Consider the following 23,007-nt stretch of genomic DNA (forward strand, 5'->3'; position numbering starts at 1 on the left):
AGCTCCGCCTCGCCACAGACGGCGTCCCCGACCTTCTGCCTCGGCGTTCCTCGCCGCCCTTCCGGAACCGGACGGGAGGTTGGATGGAGAGACGCTCCGGGATCGCTCCAGCTTCGAGGGCACGAGGCTGGCTTTCTGCTCCCCCGGGGTCGGTCCACGGCGTGGGGAGAGACGTCGGAATCCACCGCAGCCCTGCGCTTCAGGACGGAGCTGCGAGCCTGCCGCTGACCGTGCTCGGCGAGCCAGTTCGGACACGCCCCCGGTCAGATGGGTCCGGTGCAGGCCCAGAAGCAGACGTTACCAGCCCAGAAGTCGGCGGTTCGGAGACCGGCGGTCCAGAAGCCGGAGAACCAGAAGCCGATGGAAGGCGAAGCCCCCGGGCCACGGGTCGACGCCTCCCAAGTTGGCTCGTCTGACGACGTCGCCTCCCAAGTTGGCTCCCAAGTCGACGTCTCCTCTGAAGTCGGATCCCAAGTCGACGTGTCCAAAGTCGTCTCCCAAGTCGACGTGTCCGAAGTCGTCTCCCAAGTCGACGTGTCCGAAGTCGCCTCCCAAGTCGACGTGTCCGAAGTCGCCTCCCAAGTCGACGTGTCCGAAGTCGCCTCCCAAGTCGACGTGTCCGAAGTCGCCTCCCAAGTCGACGCCTCCGAAGTCGCCTCCCAAGTCGACGCCTCCAAGCCAAGGGTCGACGCCTCCAAGCCAAGGGTCGACGCCTCCAAACCAAGGGTCGACGCCTCCAAGCCAAGGGTCGACGCCTCCAAGCCAAGGGTCGACGCCTCCTCTGATGTCGGCTCGTCTGATGTCGCCTCGTCTGAAGTCGGCTCGTCTGTCGCCTCGTCTGATGACGTCGCCGCCCCTGATGTCGGCTCGTCTGATGACGTCGCCTCCTCTGAAGTCGGCTCGTCTGATGACGTCGCCATCCCTGAAGTCGGTTCGTCTGATGACGTTGCCGCCCCTGAAGTCGGCTCGTCTGATGACGTCGCCGCCCCGGAAGTCGGCTCGTCTGATGACGTCGCCTCCTCTGAAGTCGGCTCGTCTGATGACGTCGCCGCCCCTGAAGTCGGCTCGTCTGATGACGTTGCCTCCCCTGAAGTCGGCTCGTCTGATGACATCGCCGCCCCGGAAGTCGGCTCGTCTGATGACGTTGCCTCCTCTGAAGTTGGCTCGTCTGATGACGTCGCCGCCCCTGACGTCGGCTCGTCTGATGACGTCGCCTCCTCTGAAGTCGGCTCGTCTGATGACGTCGCCTCCTCTGAAGTCGGCTCGTCTGATGACGTTGCCGCCCCTGAAGTTGGCTCGTCTGATGACATCGCCACCCCGGAAGTCGGCTCATCTGAAGACGTCGCCTCCTCTGAAGTCGGCTCGTCTGATGACGTCGCCTCCTCTGAAGTCGGCTCGTCTGATGACGTCGCCGCCCCTGAAGTCGGCTCATCTGATGACGTCGCCTCCTCTGAAGTCGGCTCGTCTGAAGACGTCGCCTCCTCTGAAGTCGGCTCGTCTGATGACGTCGCCGCCCCTGAAGTCGGCTCATCTGATGACGTCGCCTCCTCTGAAGTCGGCTCGTCTGAGGACGTCGCCGCCCCTGACGTCGGCTCGTCTGAGGACGTTGCCTCCTCTGAAGTCGGCTTGTCTGAGGACGTTGCCTCCTCTGAAGTCGGCTCGTCTGAGGACGTCGCCGCCCCCGACGTCGGCTTGTCTTAGGACGTCGCCTCCGTTCAGTTCAGGATCAACTTCAAAATTCTTCTACTTGCACTCAAATGTTTGAACCTTCAGGCCCCTCCCTATCTGAGCGAACTCCTCCATTTCTACCATCCCTCTGGTGCTCTTAGGTCTGCAGGTCAACTCCTCCTCACCGTCCCCAAGGCGTGTTTGAGGACTCGCGTGGGAACGGGCTTTTTGTAGCTGTGCCCCAAAACTTTGGAATTCCCTACCCCTTCCGGTTAGATGAGCACCCTCGCTTCCCGTCTTTAAACCGAGGCTGAAAACACGTTACTTCTCCATGGCCTTCGATTCTTAGCATCAACAGTTTGTCACACCTCCTTTCACTGTGGTCTTCCCTTCTTAAATCTGTGGTCTGACTACTCTTAATATTTTTATTGTTTTTGTTTGGAACCGTTCTTTGCTGTATTATTTTTAATAGATTTTGTGACTCAACTATTTTAAGCTTTTTTTGTTCAATTTTGTACGGCGCTTTGGTTGGTTGTAACGCCATGTTGAAAGCGCTTTTATAAATAAAATGGTATGGTATGGTAAATCAAATAGTCAAAGACCAATAAGATTGATAATTCATATTTATATGGAATATCACATCTTATTGATCATTTAATAATATGTAGCTACATCCATCACGCTGCAGACTTAGGTCAATCCTAAAACACCGTTTAAACAGAAACACAAGGCAATGACGCGGCTTTTCCCGTAAAACAGAAATAAAGTCCGCAACAGTTAGGAAGCTAATCTTTGTGGAACATTTTCCAGACTTCAGCCCTCTGCAGCGTTGCAAACAGCAAAAAGACCCATTTGAACTCATGTGTTTAATTACAGCACAACCAGAAAGGCTCAGGCAACAGAAGACTACACGGAGATGGAAAAAATAAATAAAAACGTTCATATAAAAATAATCTCTTCCAAAATATATTTTATCATCAACATGAAGGGAGTGCTGGCTCCAGGCGGTAGGGCTCCGAGTCCATACGGCGGCCGCTTGGTCACATCCAATAACTAGCAGCAAAACTGAAGGAATCTTTACAGAATATAGTCACTGTTCCACAACCAGTACACAGACAGTTTAACCAGTATAACCAGTTTGTAACTGGTAGCAGAACAGTAAACATGTCAATACTTCTCTATACAATCTGATGTACCTGACCATGTGTCAAAGGCTGTTGTTCACCTGGAGAGAAACACACCGGGGGAGGGGCGCATAATAAATCAGACTTTTACGAGACACTAATGGGAGTTCTGCTTTCACCCTGCATGTTTTTCACGTTGCCACTTTTCTACTTCTTCTCCTTTGCACCACTCCTGACTATTTCTGGTCAGGAGGTGTTAGGCCTGCTCATCGACTGCTGTCCCTCTGCCTCTCAGATCAACAGGAGCTGCTGGTTCTGGTACCAACTCATCTGGACCAGCATTCCTCCCACAAGATCTGTGATCATGCCAAGGGAACAACCAGCAGACAGCAAACGTCGTGTCAGTTCTGTTTAAAGACCGAGTGCATAGAAACACATCTGAAGGCTTTCAGTCTGGTTCCTCTAACAGGTGACCTCACGTCTCAGTGAACACATGAAGGTCTAACTGAAGAACAACCATCTAATCAGATGACTGCATGTTCACTTCCAGTGTTTAAGTTGATTTGAAGTGGTCAAAAAATAAAGTTAAGTGCACGTATTACTGAGGCAGCTTTACTAAGCTATGAACCTACACAGCTACACCCTAACAGATTTAGTAACCCATGAAATCTCAAAATAGTCAATAGTTCCTCAGCCAATAAATTATTAAGTCTATTTTACACACACACACACACACACACACACACACACACACATACACACACACACACACACACACACGGTTCAGGGAAGCAGGGAGCATCTCTACTTGCAGGTATGAACCGTGGTCCTTTCACTACACGTGTTGCATTTCACGTAGCAGCACCACAGGAACTTGCAGTTGCACTGCCAAACACGCGAGTATTGGTGTGTGTCGTGTCCACGGCCACAGCACATCAGGTCGCAGCTGTTGGGCTGCTGGGCCGTTTTGTTGCACAGGCGGCCCTGAGTTCCCACGCTGCCCGTCAGGGGGTCGGCTTCACAGTAGTTGGGTGACCTCTCGATGTAGACAAGCTCAGTGTCTTTGGGCTTGTGGTAGAAGTGTGGTTTCTTAATCTTCAAGAAGGTGGGGCGCTTGTTGCGGCTGGCGCGCACCGGCTCCACGTGGACGGCCTGGCTGTACTTGTCTTTGAGCATGTATCCCAGGTGACGGAACTTAGGGAGCGTTGTCCAGCAGGTCTTGGTGGTGCAGGATCCAGAAACACCATGACACTTGCACTCCAGATGCATGCCCTTCTCCAGGACCTACAACACGGAGCACAAATCAGAAGACTCAGCATTACAAGTCTCATCAAGTAGGAATGTTACAACTTTCATGCTAACAGGTCATTAGAAACTAATGTTTTCTTTTTATCATTTTTAATCACTTAATTTTCTGAATGAGCTGTTCAAATCACCTCAGTTCTGCAGAGTACACCGCCTTGTTGCCAAAAGCAAAATAGTTCATGAATTGTTCAACAGGTTGAGACAAACGTTTTCCTGCAGTCTGGATGAGCGTAAGCATTCCAGAGATCCTGGAGTGGCTGCAGGATGTCAGCCTATAGGCTGATCCATGCTGCTGCGTCAGCTCCGCAAAGGACAGACACGCACGGACTGACGGAAGCGTTTTGCTCTCATACTTCTCCGTCTCCTGGAGAGCGTTGCAAAGCAATTCTCCACCAGGACACCAGAGGGCGTAGCGCTGTTCTGTGGTATCCTGTCATGTATCGGTCCAAGATCGTGTGTTTATATTGTGTTTTTTTTGTATATAAGAGACTTTTTAACACGGACATATTTGTCTCTCATCCTCCTCCACCTCTTCATGCGCTCCCCACCTCTAAACCCACGTTTCCTGTCATCTCCGTCCACAAATAAAACGCTTGCTGTGCATCTTTTCACTCCTCCAGTCACGGGGAATTAAACGTTCATGTTTTTAGAGTTTTTTTGCGAGGTATTCTTCAAGCTTCTCCGTGTCTGCCGCTGGTTATCCTCGACTCTCTTTATGCTTTTGAGGGCGCAATGGCGGCGGTGTAGACGACAGCGGCGTCCTGACCAATCACAAGCTTGCGTTCCCCGTCTCGTTCGACGGATGTTTAAAAAAGTGGGCGTGGCTCCGTACGTACTTGCGTGCCTGCCAAGGCCCTACGCAAGGACTGATAATGGCGCTGCGTGTCTCCGCACTGACGCGGACGCGTGAATCAGCCTTGTGGCAGGAAGCTGGGATCTAACAGGCTTCACAAGGCAGGACAGGATTCAGACACTCTCTTGGGAAGAATATCAACGAGTCATTTAAACGTCCTTAAATGGCTCTTTTTAAGCTTTAACAAAAGCTCTGATGGTGTGTAGCTGGTATAGAAATCTGCAGCGAGGTGCCCAACTGGAACCAACAGATCCAACATCACTCCTGGTTCCACATCTCAGGTGACTCTAAAATCCTGGCCTCCGATTGGTCAAACTTCTGTAAATGACCAACTGTTAAAGGGGCGGAGCACTGAAAAAAATCTTTTTTTTATGATTATTTCAGATTCTTACGGGTCACTCTGAGCTTTTCATGCAGGCTGAGCATGAGAATAGTCTCCTACACCGATCTCCTTCACAAGCTCCTGAGTGGGGTTGGGCATCAGGTTAGGGGGAAGGCTGTTGTTGGTTAAGCGTCCAGGAAACAGCAGAGGACGTCTCGGCTAACTGTTAGCTTTAGCAACTCCACCACACAGCAGAACTCCTCCAGGCTTGTATTATTTGTGGAAAGTGAACATCAGCGTTGCAGAGCAGACAGGCAGTGGTCGAGTTGTGTTGCTGGTATCCAATCAGAGGCGAGATGTCCAGATATCAGGAAGTAAGACTCAGAATCCTGTCGTCTGAAGTTCTGCTCTGCTGTGGCTCACTTCTAGTTCCTGAAACTGTTGCACCACTCCTTTTTGTACCCAGAGCACAACCGACAAAGCGTTCATTCCTACTCGAGACCGCTGCAAATGTATGGATTAAACAGCGTTCCACACCTTCATAAACCCAAGCCCTCGGTTCCACCAGAACCCCCAGCAGAGGCCAGATCTCAGGCTTTTATCAGTGCAACATAAAGTTTCATACTAAAGACTGTGAATAATCTGCCAGTTTCTGTGGTTGTGGCGGTCTGATAAAACCCTGTGTGTGATGTAAAAGGACTCTTAAGAGACCATCGGTTGAGTAGCTGTCGTGTTTTCACCCAATCAGGTGAACGTGTGCTAGCAGAAGCACTCTAATCAGGCGTCTACTGAAGACCTAGCCCTGACTGCTGACAGAGTCTGGGTACAACACAGTAAGCACCATGACAGATGAACACAACGCAACAGCCATGACTAAAAGCTGCAGACGCGGTCTCCCTCCATCAGGTTGTTACTGACCTTCAGCAGCGAGGACAGTTCCATCAGCAGGAGTCCATCACAGAGTCAGAGAGGAGAGAGAAGAAGGGGCTTTGACTCTGGATCTGGAAAGATCTCCCATGGAGCCACAAGGATCAGCTCAGTGACGGAGACAGACGCAACGCCATGGAGAGAGCTAGCCTGCGATTGGTCAGCTGACCGTTTCCATTAAATGAATCAATATCGATTACATCACAGTTGTAACAAAATAACACAAACGCTGAGTCTGTTGATGGTCAGGAGCAGCAGGAGGAGGAGCCTCCTCCACGCTTTCTCTCTCTGAAACTTCACAGAGGGACTCTCAAGCTGTCAGTGAGAACTCGACCAGGTGAACAGTGTGTGCACGAACAGCGCTGCGTTAGAGGACAGCAGGTAGAGAGGACAGCTGTTTTCAGGGAAACGCTTGTATCTGCGATCTCGTTCTTTCGGTCACTACCCAGAGCTCATGACCATAGGTGAGGGTAGGAACATAGATCCACCGGTAAATCAACCACTGCATGACCTTCTGACTCGGCTCTCTCTTCACCACGACAGACCGGTACAACGCCCGCATCACTGCAGGTGCAGCACCAATCCACCTGTCGATCTCACGCTCCATCTTTCCCTCACTCATGAACAAGACCCCGAGATACCAAAACTCCTCCACTTGAGTCAGGACCTCATCCCTGACCCGGAGAAGGCATTCTACCCTTTTCCTACTCAGGACCATGGTCTCAGATTTAGAGGAGCTGATTCTCATCCCAGCTGCTTCACACTCGGCTGCGAACCGCCCCAGCGACAGCTGGAGATCACGTTCTGATGAAGCCAACAGGACCACATCATCTGCAAAAAGCAGAGACCTGATCCTCAGACCACCAAAACGGATGCCCTCCACACCTCGGCTGCTGCACAAACGGATAAGACAGACGACTTCACCACTGAAGCCCTCAGGATCTCCAGTATCACCCTGCTAGGGAGAATGTGTTGAATTATGAAATAAATGAACTTTTTCACCACATTCTCACTTTTCGCAGTTTCACTTGTTTTCATGGACATTATGAAGCTATCATCAACAAGCATCAATGATGGAACTTCATGGGGCGGAGCCGGCCTTAACCCTGTGATGCATAACGGTCACCACAGTGGACATCTACTCGCGCTGTGCATGGAGGTGGACGTGTACGAAATTATTAGTAAATGGTACAAAAATATGTGTTGACATTAGTTTCATTCACACCTAAAGATGAATGAAAGAAATAGTAGAAAAACTCATGGCTGAAGATTTCATAATTGATGCATCAAAGGGCTGAGAGACTCCTCACCAGCTGGACCGGGCCGTGCTGACCGGTGGACACGGCGGTGGGATGAGACGGGTGTGTCGGTGATGTTCAAACGTCCTCATACTGATCAAAAGGTGTGTTGACTCCATACTGAACAACACCTTCCAGTTCCAGAAGACGTCCTCCTTTGACCCGATCAGGTTTCCTAGTCAAATATCTCCTCTGTGGACATTTTCTTTTAAACTGACAAAAATCTGGAGGTCATGTGTTATTCTGATGGATTACAATTCTGGTGAGGTGGGTAGAAATCTCAGCAAAGCCACACAAGATGGCAAGTCCTGCGGCGTCACTCACTAATGCAGATCCGAGGAAAGTTCATTTTTATGCAGAGAACATGGTGGACGCATCGGCCAAAAACAGATCAGAGCACCTCAGCATGACCTCTGACCTCCACACCTTACTCAGCACTCACCATCCGGGAGGGAAGTGGACAGAGGAATGGATAGGAGGCTTCGTCTGCCACTACAGGCCACAGGCTGGCGCACCAGGACCTCCGCTCACTAAAGCGAGTGCTGGCAGCATCAGGAAACCCTGCCAGCAGGTGAGCAGCTCCAGCCCATGTGGACCAGAGGGAAGCTGTGAGACTTCAGGCTGCAGGAGGTCAACTCTTCCTCTTTAAATGTAATCATGTCATTTTTAGAAGTAGCTGCTGCGGCCACAGTCCCAGTCTTCTGCTTCATGGTGACAGCGTCAGGTGCGTTCTGGGCTGAATATTAATGTGAAGGAAAGCTAACGCTACTGATCACGTGGTTTTTCCACCTGGAAAACTAAAACCAAGAGTACAAATATGACGACAGGGTTCTTGTTGACCTGTCAGTGACAACAATGACAAACAAGAGCACAACCTCTGCTTCCAAATGATCTAAAGTCCAGATCATACAACCACAGGAAGTGATGGGGTGTTTGGGGAGGAGCTTATGGCGGCTGGCTGGCCCAGGAACAGGGTACAGCTTCCTTTCTCTGGAGTTAATGAACCAGCACCGGGGAGCAGCTCTTCGGCCCCTCTTCCTCCCCCTGGGTCTTCAACAGATGCCCAGAATGTTTATGTTTATGTTTATTTATTTAGCAGACGCTTTTATCCAAACCGACGTACAGTTTATAACCTATAGGGCATGTTGTGATCTGCGGGGGAAACCGGAGAACCCGGAGGAAACCCACGCACGCACGGGGAGAACACGCAACTCCACGCAGAAAAGCTGCAGCCGAGCCGAGTTTCAAACCTGCAACCTTCGTGCTGCGAGGCAACAGCGCTAACCACTGCGCCACCATGCAGCTCCAGCGGTAAGACACCAGCATTGCCACCACTCTGGAAGTTTGATCATCAGTAACAAAAGTCCTAAAGGAAACAGCGCGGGATTCAAACGCAAGCATGGTCAAAGGTAACCGGAGGAGGACAGCAGCACCTCCAGCTCATCTGTTAACGTCGTCTCCACCAACTCTGTGAGTCAGTCTTTTATCATACACAGACAGATTTTAATCCGGAGTGGGATTATTGAGAAATTGGGATTATTACAATCTAAACAAGTTCCTGTCTGTCTGAAGAAACCAGCTTGGACTCCTCAGAACATCCTGCTGTACCAACAGGTAGATGCCGTCCTAGACGTAATCACTTGTTCAGCAACGCCGTCTGAGAGTAGGGATGGTCCCATCACCTTGTGTGTTGCTCCCAGTCCGGGTCCAAGTCATTTGATTTAGAGTATCTGACAATACCAAGTCCCAATCCGACACTTCAGCAGTCCATTAAATAATAGGAGTAAAGGAGAACATCCACGTTGTCCTGTTATTACTAGTCATGTATCTCATGTTTCCTGCGTTTACCTGCCCAACACGCCTCTCGTGTACGAAGCATACTGATGAGAAACGTGTTAACATCATGAAAGTATTTGTCCGATAGCTGTTCTGAGAGGCACGTTCCCGCACCGAGGCAGGCAGACACCGTTCTCCGTACCGCGACTTTAAAACTCAACGTTTGGCGGCCATTTCTCTTCGTGTATTAACGCAGCGCTCAGCGTCGGCTGGCTCTGTGTTTTTGTCCGAGTTGTTGCAGTGAGCCGGGACTGCGAGTGGCCGGCTAACGAAACAAGCGATGCACTGAGGGAAAAAGCCGAGAGAGAGAGAGAGGAGTTTGTTTTTAAGGCGGTTTATCGGATTTGTAGTGCTGAACGCAGCTCCGTCCTGAAAAGCCCACGGTGCAGACGCTACAGGTTGCTGTCGCTCAGCCTTTGCTGTCTGGTTTAAAAGATGTCCACACTGCGGATGTCCTCTCTTACCTGAGAAGACACCTTAGCTCTGCGTTAGCCCGCTGAATCAGCTCGGTCGGCCCGATCGCGGCACCGGATAAGAGATTCCTCGTTTCTGTGACTGTTGGACAGCTTAGTTTGCAGTTCTTCAGGTATTTTTTAACCTTTCACTGTAAACATGGCGGCGCTACCTGCCCACTTAAACCAGCAGCCCCCGAGTGTGTTCCCCTAATTAGACTATTGTCTGCGGGCTTTTAGACTCTGTCAGAGTTTTTAAAGTAGGAAGGTTTGGACTCGTCGTGTTTTCTTTCTGAACAAGGGCCACTGGTCACATGACCCTAAATAAGAAGAACTCCACAAACATCGAGTCTCAAACCTGATTCCTGTAGAAAGGTTATCGGTTTGTGCTGCTTGTAATGTTAAAGGTGCAACGTTCGTCCTTGCAGAAACTGTTCAAGCGAGGCACATTTAGAAAAGTTCAACCAAAACGAACGCAGGGGCTGTTCTGTCAGATAGACGCGTGCGTCCGACCGATCGACTGATCCGTCACTGACGACGGGAAACAGCGCCGCATCGGATGATTGGATGTTTCAGAGGTGATTAAACATGTTCCTTTTGTTGATGAAACGTTTAATTTAGTGGCTGTTGTTGGTGTGTGAAGAGCGCTTCAAGCAACAGCATCTTCCAGAAAACGTCTCAGACAATAACTTTGATCAAAGTTATTGGAGGTAAATCCCCCGCAGGTCATACTGGACGCGATCCAGTTCCTGGCCGGCTTTGGCACGGTCGCTGGATTGCTTCAGTTCCACACTCGGTGTGCATGAGGCTTCAGCGCGCCAGTGCAAGCCCTTCATGCTGGTCTGAGACAAACTCTTCAACGGCACTCCCAGCAGCAGTCAAACATCTCATCTGTACTGGTCTGAAGGGGTCGTGACCAAACAGACTCTACGCACCGACTAGACGCAGAATGTAGAAACGCATCACGTTCTTCGCTCCGACACAACAAATAAACACACGTAGTTGGTGACTTGGGCCAAAACCACAGCCTTGTGAAGTCGGTCGTGTGTACAGGTGCTGCCGTGTCTGAGCACTCAGCGCTCAGGATGAATCAAATCAAATCCACGAACCAGCAACGGCTAAAGCTGGTGATGTTTCAGACTTCCTAAGTAGAAGAAGAATGAGCGGATCACCCCAGATGTAGATCACAACCATGCCTGTTCTAAGCTGCCTGTAGCAGTCTGCGTTCGAATGGAGGAACCTGCTGTTTAGTGATCTACGGGTGTTTTATTCACCTGTAGCTGCAGCTAGCATGGTTAGTGAGCACAGCGGCATTCCCAGCTCTGGAATGGTATGGGAGAGGAGCTGAATTCTGCTGCTCAAACATACCTTGCGTCCCACCTCGTTGTTATGTAAATTCATCAGCATCCTGGAGTTCTGCTTGACCTCCCGAGCATCGACGAAAACCCTGGAAAACTCCAGACCGTGGTGGACGTCTGCAGAGCAGCCGCCCCACTTCCAGCCTTCCTCCTGGTTGTAGGAGCCCTGCTTGTCCTTTTCACAGCCACATCCGGTGAGGCTCCCCTGGGTGCAGGCGGCCGTGACCGCATGGGCGACACCAGCAGCTATGATGGCGTAGGCGAACGCAGCCTCCTTACTGCCTGTGACAGACAGAGAAGGCATTCTGAACAACACTTTCACACACCCAGATTCCCTCTTCCAGGCGCTGTCAAGCCTCCTTACATACCTGGCATAGCTGCTTCAAACCAGATTAGGAAATGCACGAGCCGAGCCAAGTCCAGTTCATTACTCAAGCTTCTTCTGAGAAGGTAAACTTCCTGATGAAGCTCTCAGTCATGTAAAAGGCCTAATGAGCGCTGCAGAGGAGATTCGGCTGTGCTTACGGAGTTGGGACTGTTGCTGGAAGAACACGAACTTGGATTTGTTTTTACTCCAGACTAGAGAACCCCCAGCAGCCGTCACGCTGGCCTCCACCGTGGAGGTGACGCTGGGAGACGTGCACAGCCTCCCTACATGCAGATGTTCCACCTCGTGAATCTCAACATTTGAACTCAACTGCAGATCTTGTTGTGACTTAAATGGAGATAACGCCTTTCATCCAGTCGCTGTGCATGAAAATTAGAACCTGTTTCAGACACCTATCCTTCAGTGTTTATGAACACATGAATGTGAAGCTGCGACTCGCATTAATATTGGATCAAAGTAAATAAAAGGCCTCACAGCCAAGTGGGTGGAGATGATCCCGACCCTAATGCCGAGCACGCCTGCTGCAGGACTGCTAATCCAGCCCACATTCATCTGTGACCGCTCCAGCTGAGTGAAGGAAAACAACAGCCTGAGGGCCGCTGGACCTCCCGAGCAGAACCTCCTCTGGAACCTGGACTTGTGCTGGGACTGGAATCCCAGTTAGACAGCACCACGGGGCCTGAACAGGACCTCCCGTTAAAGCTGCAGAACTACTGGAAAGCCAGAAGCCAGAGCTCGTCTGAACAGGACAGTCTTCATTAAGCTGGACTGTTACTGCTGGAGTCTCCAGGCTGCAGGAGCTTCTGTCTGAGCCCAGAGGAGCTCAGCCCTGTTCCACCAACAGCACAGGAAGTCCTCTGTCCCAGGATCAGAGGTCACGCATCTCCTCTGGACTAACTAGATCATCCTCCCACATCCCCTGTCTCCTGCAAAATCCCAAACCTGTCCTGCTTGTCTCTGTGGTGATGGGATGTCCTACTCCTACCTACCAACTCGGAGCTCCCTCCCGAACACGGTCCGCTCCCCCAGAGCTGAGCAGTTCCAGCGGCCGTGGCGGAACTGGAACTGACACTCGTTGATGCCCTTCTGGACTCCCTCTCCGATCACGATGATGGCGTCGGGTCTGCTCTGGCAGATGGTCCTCTGTCTGGGGGCCAGGCCGGGGATCTTGTTGCAGATGATGCTGGCTCCCAGCGCGACCACCGGGGACAGACCCCTGGGGACAGGAGACGGGTTACAGGTGCACCCGCAGACCCGCAGGTGGTCCCGTTCCCTCCTGAAGTCACCAACTCACCCGATTTTCAGGTAGAGGATCCCGAAGCAGAGGAAGACGTGGAAAACCCAGCGCCGGGTCTTCCTGCTCATGGTTCCGCTGGGTCTGGATCTTCAGGGGTTCCGAGCCAAGCGTCCACACAAAGTCCAAAGTCCGAGGCAGCAGGTTCGTCCCGGTCTCCTTTGGTGAAAAGTCAGCGGCGGGAGTCTGCGGGGGTGCATTGGAGCAGCTGGTTCTGGTTCCGGATGCTGGCTGTGGGTCCAGCAGAACTGCTGAATGTCTCCAGACTCCGGGTTCCTCCTCCTTCTGTCGGGGCGTGTTCGGAGGAGTGTCTCCGAGCCGCGCGCGCTCAGCCTGCAGGTACACGCGCACAGGTTGACTGGTCCACTGATCCGTGAAGTTCGGACCAGGTTCTGGTTCTGCAGCGCTGCAGCTGTCGGTCCTCCTAGAGGCGCGTTTCTGATGTTTTATTCTGATGAATCTATCAGCGATCATTTAGCATCAAACCATAAACAAGCGCAGGTCCCACAGGTCCCACAGGTGACCTGGAACCGAACCTGCTGCAGGTCAGCAGAAAAATAAAAACACTTCATGAAAGTTCGCGTTTGCTTTGTGAGTTCAGAACGATTCGTTCTGGGGCTGAATCTGAACTCCTCTGATGCTCTCCACGGAGAAGAATTAGGAGATGAGAGGGGAGTGGGCTCCCTGAAAGAGTTGTCCACCCTTCATCACACACACGCACGCACGCGCACACACACGCACATGCATGTACGCACGCACGCCTATACACACACACACCTGCACACACACACACACGCACACACACACACACACACACACACACACCTGCACACACACACACACACACACATACACACACACCTGCACATACACACACACACCTGCACACACACACACACACACACACACACACACACATACACACACACCTGCACATACACACACACACCTGCACACACACACACACACACACACACACACACACACACACACACACACACACACACACACACACCTGCACACACACACACACACACACACACACACATACACACACACCTGCACATACACACACACACCTGCACACACACACACACACACACACACACACACACACACACACACACACACACACACACACACACACACACACACACACACCTGCACACACACACACACACACCTGCACACACACACACACACACACACCTGCACATACATACACACACACACACATACACACACCTGCACACACACACACACACACATACACACACCTGCACACACACACAGCTACACCTACACACACCTGCACACACACACACACACACACACACACACACACACACACACACACACACACCTACACACACCTGCACACACACACACACCTAAACACACACACACACACACCTGCACATACACACACACACACACACACACACCTGCACACACACACACACACACACACACACCTGCACACACACACACCTGCACACACACACACACATACACACAGACCTGCACATACACACACCTGCACACACACACACACACCTGCACACACACACACACACCTGCACATACACACACCTGCACACACACACACACACACACACACACACACACACACACACACACACACACACACACACACACCTACACACACGCACACACACACACACACACCTGCACATACACACACACACACACACCTGCACACACACACACACACACTTACACACACACACACACACACACCTGCATACACACACACACACACACACACACACACACACACACACACACACACACACACCTGCACACACACACACACACACACACACACACACACACACACACACACACACACACACACACACACACACACACACCTGCACACACACACACACACACACACACACACACACACACACACACCTTGCTGTTAGGGTGGCCGTTGTAACTCGTTGGAACCCTAACCCTTAAAGAGCAAGTCACCCCCACATCAGCGTGTTTTTGCTGGTAAACTCCACAAATGAGCGTCCTGCTGCAGACTCGTGTACTCAATAATTCGACACTTTAGTGCATCTTAGGTAAAATTTAAATAATCTGCGTAAAACTGTCAGAGTTGCGTCCTCTTCAGGTGAAAACTCTGCACTGCATTTGGATTTAAATCTGCCATCACTATTGGCTAAGAGGTATGTTAGCTGGTACATTATGATGTCACAATGTTGTTGTAAGCCTGTTTGTGTATATTTGTTAGTGGCTCCGCCCTCTCGGTCTGTCAGGTAACAGCATTTGTTGCATTTTTCAAACAGGAAGTGGGAGGGGAGTAAGGCTATGTTCACACTGCAGGCAAAGCGCATCTTATTCACTTTGGTCCCCACATGCAAGCCACATCTGATTTTTGTACGGCAGTCTGAACGCACAGATTGATTTTTTTATTTGTCGCATTAATTCCGTCTTCTACGCCACTGAGTCAGCGGAGGTGAGTGTCGTGTGTGGATGTTCCTGAGGAGGAGCGCTGACAGAAGGGTTCAGGAGTCTGTGTGGACTTCCTGTTTTAGGTTTAGGATTTAAAAATACAAGAGCATGAGAACGGGAGCGGAGGTACAGCTGGTGCGAAGCCTCTCACCGGTCTCCGTGAAGGGAGGGGATTCTCCGTGAATGAATACCGGAATATTTCTGGTGAATTATAATTCAGGGAGACGGCGGGAACAAGGAGTACAACTTTTTCCAGTTTTAAAACAGTTTCCAGCACAAAATAGAAGAATTTAGCAGGTGTGAAAGTTTTCACTGACAGTTTATCCACAGGATCAGGATTAAATCACAGGTCCACCGCTCCTGGTTTTGGCTTCACTGAGTGTGACTTCTTCTCTTCTGCACATGCGGGTCGCTTTGGTGCTGCGACGCGTTCACACTGGAGAGATGTGGCATTTCAGTCATCATGTGAACGGCCACACAAAAAATCTGATTTACTCAAAAAATTCTGAAGCGAGCATCAAAGCCTGCAGTGTGAACGTAGCCTAAGCCTCTGGTAGGGGGTGACTTGCTCTTTAAATAATCAGGGATTAAAAGTCGTTTCTATGGCAACACCGATACCAGTGTTTGATCCAACAGTAAATTTGGTGAGATTGTTATTTTCTCAAATGAACCACTGTTTTCCACTGAATTGTGACTTGTTCTAATACCAGGTAAATGTTATCAGCTTGTATGTGAACCACTCCAAACCATCGGTAAGTGAACTCTGTTGTTTTCATCATTTCATAAATCAGACAGATCTAAACATGATATTTTACTATTCAGTGCTGATTTTAATTATAGAACCCCAAAGTCAGCATAGATGAAAACACCTGGTTGAGAACGTTAGTCGGTACCCGGGTTTTGAATGGTAGTGCTGCCGCCTGCTGGTCGTTGAGTAGAACTGCCGCAACACGAAATTTTCCTCTGTGAAGGTCATTGTTGCACTAATCTACAAAACTAAGTGAACCACAAAGAAAGGATGAAAATTTGAGTGATAACGGATTATTTATTTATTTATTTATTTATTTATTTATTTATTAAACCCAAAAAAACCACCAACCTGAGATTTTCTACATCCATAATCTTTAATGCTTTAGACTCCATGTACTTCTCAAACACGTTCAAAATCTACTAACTCATGCTGCACAGGCAGCTGGGCACAAACAAACATCTGGATCTGCTCACCCACAAGCCTGAAGCGTCCCACTTTGAGAACGGTTGAAACGTTATCTCCCAGTGTGGGTTCCACCCTGAAACTATATAACCTACTACCTCATCCCACAGAACAACCTGGACTGCAAACAGGGGGTGGACTATGAAACCCAGATCTCAGCTCAGAGGACCGTGGAGAAACACAGAAGAACTCTTCAAGTCAGTCCTGATACCAGAACAGCTTAGGCTGTTCCACGTTTAAGCCTAAAGCTATTACTCGTACGCAGCAGTTCTTCAACCTGAGGCTCTAGGGCCACATGTGGCTCCTCAGCATCTCTGATGCCACCAAACATGGACCTGAGTAATGTTCAGATTTAAAGAGCAAGTCAACCCCTACCAGAGTCTAACTCCACTCCCACTTCATGTTTGAAAAATGCAACACATGCTGTTGCCTGACAGACCGAGAGGGCGGAGCTGCTAACAAACACACACACACACAGGCTCACGACAGCATTGTGACATCATAATGTACCAGTTTACATCATAGCATACCTCTTAGCCAATGGCGGTGGCAGATTTAAATTAGAATACAGTGCAGAGTTTTTACCTGACGACGGCACAACACTGCCAGTTTTAAGCAGAATATTTAAATTTTAACTAAGATGCACTGAAGTGCCAAATTATTGACGACACGTGTCTGCAGCACGATTAGACACTCGTTTATTTAGTTTATCAGCAAAAAAAAGTTTATTTGGGGGTGACTTGCTCTTTAATATGCCAGCATGCTTGAGCAGTTTTCTTGATTTCACAGGGGAATCCTGCAGGTTGTTTCCCATTAACTCAATACCCAAATGAACTAAAACAGCTCCAGGGAACTACAAAGCATCGAGAGGACATTCACAAAGGGTCTAGAACACAGGGTCCTAGAAAGCCACATTTCTGTATGTTTTTTATCCATGCATGAACTTACAGCTTCTAACTGGCTGAAAACATAGGACCCAGGTAATCAAGAGCAGGAACAACAAAGATAGTTGGAAAACAAGCAGGACTGCGGCTCTCCAGGACCAGGGTTGCTGACCCCTGATCTAGAAGAAATATGTGGGTGATCCAGAGATGAATTAGAGGGGATATAGATGGGTCCAGAGAGGACATAGAGGAGATCTAGAATGCATTTTATTACTATGAATAATAATAATAATAATAATAACAATAATAATAATAATAATAATAATAATAATAATAATAATAACAACAACAACAACAACAACAACAATAATAATGATAATAATAATAATAATAATAATATGTCACGACCAGAACTTGGAAGACCCGTGATGACACCAAACACAGTAAAAGTTTTATAAAAAGTCTTTACTGATGTAGCGTTACCATGGAGAGGAGGGAACAAGGAGTGGACAGTAGAGAGGGAGTACGGGTGCAGGGAGGGTGCTGGTTTAGAAGATGCTCTCTGAAGAGCAGGGTCTTCAGGAGTTTCAGGAAAATTGAAAAGGAAGCCGCTGTTCTGGTAGTGCTTGGAAGGTCATTCCACATTTGTGGAATGATGCATGAGAAGAGTCTGGATTGTCCTGAGCGTGGTGTAGGCACTGCTAGCCGACCATCCTGCGATGACCGGAGCGGCCGGGCCGAGCAGCATATATAGCAGGGGGAGCAGGTGTGTGTAATGAGCTGATGATAGGGACAGGTGAAATGAATGAAGTGGCGGAGGGCTTGATGAGGAGGCAGCAGAGGCAGAGGAGGGTGAAAGACAGAGTCATGACAGACCCCCCCCCCCCCCCCCCCCCCCCCACCCATCCCTAAAGGGTGGATTCCATTCCAGACGCCCACAGGCAACCAGAGCAGGGTGGGAGGAGGGGGACCAGGAGGGTGGACCAGAGCAGGGCGGGAGGAGGGGGACCGGGAAGGAGGGCCAGAGGAGTCAGAGAGACCGTCGATGAGGGACAAGGGACCGGAGACGGAGATGCAGGAGCTGGCAGGGTCTCAGGAGTCGGGGAGGCCAGCAGAAACCGGAGGGCCCTTGGGGGTTGGCGACGGGGAACCAGGAGCCGGGAACAGGGGAGTCTTGGGGACAGGCGACGGGGAACCAGGAGCCAGGACCAGGGGAGTCTTGGGGTCCGGCAACGGGGAACCAGGAGCTGGGACCAGGGGACCGGCGATGACGAGGCAGTGGCCAGAGGGCCCTAGGAGGCCGGCTGCGATGGGCGAGGAACGGACCGGCGGTGATGGCTGCCGATGGCCGGCCTGGAGTAAGAGGGGGTGGAGACACATGAGACTGAGGCGAGGACGTAGACTCTGGAGACTGAGGCGGGGACGTGGACTCTGGAGACTGAGGCGGGGACGTAGACTCTGGAGACTGAGGCGGGGACGAAGACTCTGGAGACTGAGGAGGGGACGAAGTCTCTGGAGACTGAGGAGGGGAAGAAGACTCTGGAGATGTGGCAGCAGCAGGCGTGGACAAAGGCGCCTGACGTGGCGCTGATGGGACTGGAGGTGGAGCCTCTTGGACAGGCTGGACCGGGACCGCCGCTAGTCGTGGATGCGGTGCGGCCTCTATAACCACCGCTGGAACTGGATGCGGAGCGTCCTCTGGCACCACCTCCGGAACTGGATGTGGAGCATCCTCTGGAACGCCACGGGACCAGAATGCGGAGCATCCTCTAGGACCAACACTGGAACTGGATGTGGAGCGTCCTCTGGGACCAACGTGGGACCTGGATGCAGAGGGTCCTCCGGGACCACCACCGGAACTGGATGTGGAGCGTCCTCTGGAACCACCACTGAACGTAGATGTAGCACGACCTCCGGGACCACTGCTGGACGAGGATGCAGTGCAACCGCTGGGACCACCGCTGGACGAGGATGCGATGCGACCCCTGGGACCACTGCTGGACCTGGACAGACGGTGCCTCCCGGACAGACGGAGGTGGAACAGATGGATGTGGTGCGGCTCCTGGGACCACTGCTGGACATGGATGCGGTGCAACCCCGGGAACCACCGCTGGACCTGGACAGGCGGAGTCTCTTGGACAGACGATGGTGGAATCTCTGCTGGACGTGTATGTGGTGTGGACTCTGGGACCACCGCTGGACGTGGATGCGGTGCAACCCCTGGGACCACCACTGGACCTGGACAGGCGGAGCCTCTTGGAAAGGCGGAAGTAGGAACCCTGCTGAGCATCGATGCGGTGCGATTCCTGGGACCGCTGGTGGAAGTGGAAGAGGTGCACCTCCTGGGACCACTGCAGGACGTGGACACGGTGCGACTCCTGGGACCATCGCTGGACGTGGATGTGGTGCGACTCCTGGGACCACCACTGGATGTGGCATGAAGGGAGGGACTTGAGGCTTGAGCGGCGTGACTGCTAAACCTTGGATCTGTGAAGGCCATGAATTAGTGGAGGGTCTCCGGGGCCGCCACTGTTGCATTGTCAGGAACCCGCTGCGCAAGATGGTCGCAGCAGGCCTGGACGGAGGAGTGGAACCTCTGCGTGGCAGTGGCCTGCTTGCCAGACGCGTTCCCCAGAACGGTGACTCCTCAAAGAGCGTGAGACACTCCATGACAGGTCAGAATGAATGTTGGCTAAACTCCTATGCAAGTACTGTGTCGGCGTCGGGTCTATGTTTTGGCGAGATTATTCTGTCATGACCAGAACTTAGAAGACGTGTGAAGACACCAAACACAGTAAAAGTTTCATAAAAAATCTTTATTGATGTAGCGTTACCAAAGGAGGGCGAGGCAGGAGACAGAGTCGGAGAGGAGGCGTGGGTCAAAACCAGATCGGGACAAGCAGGTACAGGGAGCAGGCTGGAGACGTGGTAGTACACAGGCGAGGGTCGCGGTGGCAGGCAGAGTTCAAGGCAGGGGTCAGGCGAAAAAACGAGGTCCAGAGGCTATGAAGGCAAGGTGCAAGGCTGGAAGATCTACTAACAAAAAGTGTTCAATAATCTGGCAGGGAACTGGTGGCTGGCTGGTGAATATATAGCAGGGGGAGCAGGTGTGCGTAATGAGCTGATGACAGGGACAGGTGAGATGAATGCAGTGACTGAGGGCTTGATGAGGAGGCAGCAGAGGCAGAGGAGGGTGAAAGACTGGGGGTCATGACCAGTGTTGGGCAAGTTACTTCAAAACTGTAATGCATTATTTATTACTTGTTACCCTCATTTTAAAGTAATTCATTACATTACAATATTACTGATTTTAAAATGTAAGGCATTACACTACTTTTGCATTACTTTAAGTTACTTTCAAATACATTACTTTCATTACATTACAATATTACTGATTTTAAAATGTAAGGCATTACACTACTTTTGCATTACTTTAAGTTACTTTCACCAAAAACAACTTCAGTATGAATGTGGTCATGTGACGCTCAGTGAGCTCATGACATATATGTGGAAGGTGATGTGGTGTCTGAGCTAGGATTGCTGTTAAAAACAGTCAGATATAATAACAGTGCTTTAAAATGATTGTTTATTAAATAAAAGCAACAACAATCTGTACTCTCAGCACGCTGCCATCTTATATTAACTGAGGGAGTGGGGTGGTGGGGGCTCCAAGCCTATTTGCCTTGGTCCCCAAATGCCTTGATACGGCCCTGGATGTGGGACTGACTTCTGGGGTGATCTGATTCAATCACATGTATAAATATTAAATGCTTATATATTATTGCTTTTCACTGGTAAAAATGTAAATTGGGGATAAATCTACCTACTTTTTTCTTTTTTTCTTGATTTTATTTGAATAATGTACTGCCCTTTCTCTCTCTAATCTTCCTGCATGCTGCATGTTTTCTCCGTCTTCCAGAAAAAACTGTAAACTAGACTTCCTACTTTCTAACTATCTTCACATGCGCGGCGCTCCAGCAGTAATGAGTTGAAATCACCGGGGCACAGATTATGAACTCAGCTGAGGCAAAGCACGTCAGAAAAGCACAAAATACCAGAGAATATGCGCTGATATGAACGATCGCAAGTGAATTATTTTGTTTGAGTGGAGCGATTTTGTGAATGTTACTGCGGCCGCGAGCAGGACGCAGCTGAGCCGTTACCCGCGGCGTCCTCTCTGCCCGCAAAGCTGAGTCCATAAATGACGTAATATATGCAGATACTGGATCTTTCTTCGGGTTTCCCACAATTTGAATTTTTAAGGAACACATCTTGATTCTGGGTTTAAAAATGCGTTGTAATTACTGACAATTGTACCGAGTAAATATTACCATTTTCTTTCCCTGCAATGCCTTACATTACCACATTAAAGTAAAAAGCAATGCAGTACAGTAATTAATTACTGTTGTACCGCATTGCTCCCAACTCTGGTCATGACATAATAATAATAATAATACATTTTATTTAAAGTGTATTTAAAGGAACTATAGGTCACTCTATATGTTGAAAGCAGGCTTAAACAAGTCACTCATAAAAGCCATAGGAAGTACAGATCAAACGTAAGCTAACTAGAGAGTAGAGCAGGTTGTCATCTGCAAAGCAATGGAACTGAATCTGAAATGTCTGGAATATGTGACCCATCGAAGTAAGGTAAATAATGAAGAGAAGGGCCCAGGACACAGCCATGGGGCCCAACTCTAGTAACTGGGAAGGAATCAGATTAGAAGGACTTCAATTGTATGAACTGAGAATGACCAGAGACAGGAGTGGAACCAGCTGAGTATGTACTTTGAGGAGAATCAAATAGGATCCAGAAGGGGAGGTTTAGTGAGAATCTAGAAGATATCTTGACAGGATCGAGAGAGGATCGAGAGTGAAATGTAGATGTCATCCAGAATAGATCTAAAGGGGATCTAGAGGTGATCCAGAAGAGATTGGACGGGGGGGGGGGGGGGGGGGGGTGGGGGGTGGGGGGGGAATCTAGAGAGAATCCAGAGAAGACGTAGGGCTCCATAAGGAGTAACACTTTATGGCAATCAATGTTTACACATCAAAGCAGCCAACCTAGAGATGACTGGCATTTTATTGTATTGTGTTCATCATGGCGGTGAGCAGGAGAGATGCAGGGGGCACCTTCGACATGTCTCCAATCACTCACGAGGACAATTTAGAGTCACCAATTAATCTAATATGCATGGATCTGGACATCAATAAAATCAGGCGGGCTAATAATTTGATAGCAACTGAGATTACATTTGCTCCCAGAGATCTCTAATATATCATATTAAAGCAATGCCCACAATGAGACAATTCATGCAATGTTTTTTGTTAATAGCATTGCCATAGTAAATCAGATTCTCTTGGACAGACTGAGGTGCTGGGCTAGAATGTCAAGTTCTGTACTACAATGGTTATCTTCCTATCTGTCTGATCGGTCAACCTTCTTGGCAACGTCAACCTACAGATCTCCTTCCTGTCCTGTCCAGTGGGGTGTTCCTCAGGGTTCGGTTCTAGGTCCACTGCTGTTACTGCTCTATCTACTCCCTCTTAGTCCCATACTTTCATCCTTTAAAGACATATCCTATCAGTGTTGTACTG

At 50.0% G+C, this 23,007-nt stretch overlaps 1 protein-coding gene across 1 annotated transcript; it reads right to left on the reverse strand.

Moving 5' to 3' along the window:
• Positions 1 to 2,519: 2,519 nt before the first annotated feature.
• On the reverse strand, positions 2,520 to 13,029 carry LOC107395904 (protein Wnt-7a). The gene is made up of 4 exons (XM_015975382.3): positions 12,826 to 13,029; positions 12,521 to 12,747; positions 11,154 to 11,425; positions 2,520 to 4,076 (listed from the first exon to the last, which is right to left on the reverse strand). The coding sequence occupies exons 1-4, from the start codon at positions 12,894 to 12,896 to the stop codon at positions 3,597 to 3,599; spliced, it is 1,050 nt and encodes a 349-aa protein (XP_015830868.1). The 5' UTR covers positions 12,897 to 13,029; the 3' UTR covers positions 2,520 to 3,596.
• Between the last annotated feature and the right edge of the window lie 9,978 nt (positions 13,030 to 23,007).

This window comes from Nothobranchius furzeri, chromosome 3 (assembly GCF_043380555.1).
Source record: "Nothobranchius furzeri strain GRZ-AD chromosome 3, NfurGRZ-RIMD1, whole genome shotgun sequence".
NCBI classification, from domain to species: Eukaryota; Metazoa; Chordata; class Actinopteri; order Cyprinodontiformes; family Nothobranchiidae; genus Nothobranchius; species Nothobranchius furzeri.

Bases quoted from the DNA above. Each gene is read 5' to 3' on its own strand.
- LOC107395904 (XM_015975382.3), bottom strand. From the start codon at position 12,896: ATGAGCAGGAAGACCCGGCGCTGGGTTTTCCACGTCTTCCTCTGCTTC. The intron at 11,426-12,520 runs GTAGGTAGGAGT...TGTCTGTCACAG, and splicing joins CGGGAGGGAGCTCCGAGTTG to GCAGTAAGGAGGCTGCGTTC. The intron at 4,077-11,153 runs GTATGTTTGAGC...TCCGTGTTGTAG, and splicing joins ACAACGAGGTGGGACGCAAG to GTCCTGGAGAAGGGCATGCA.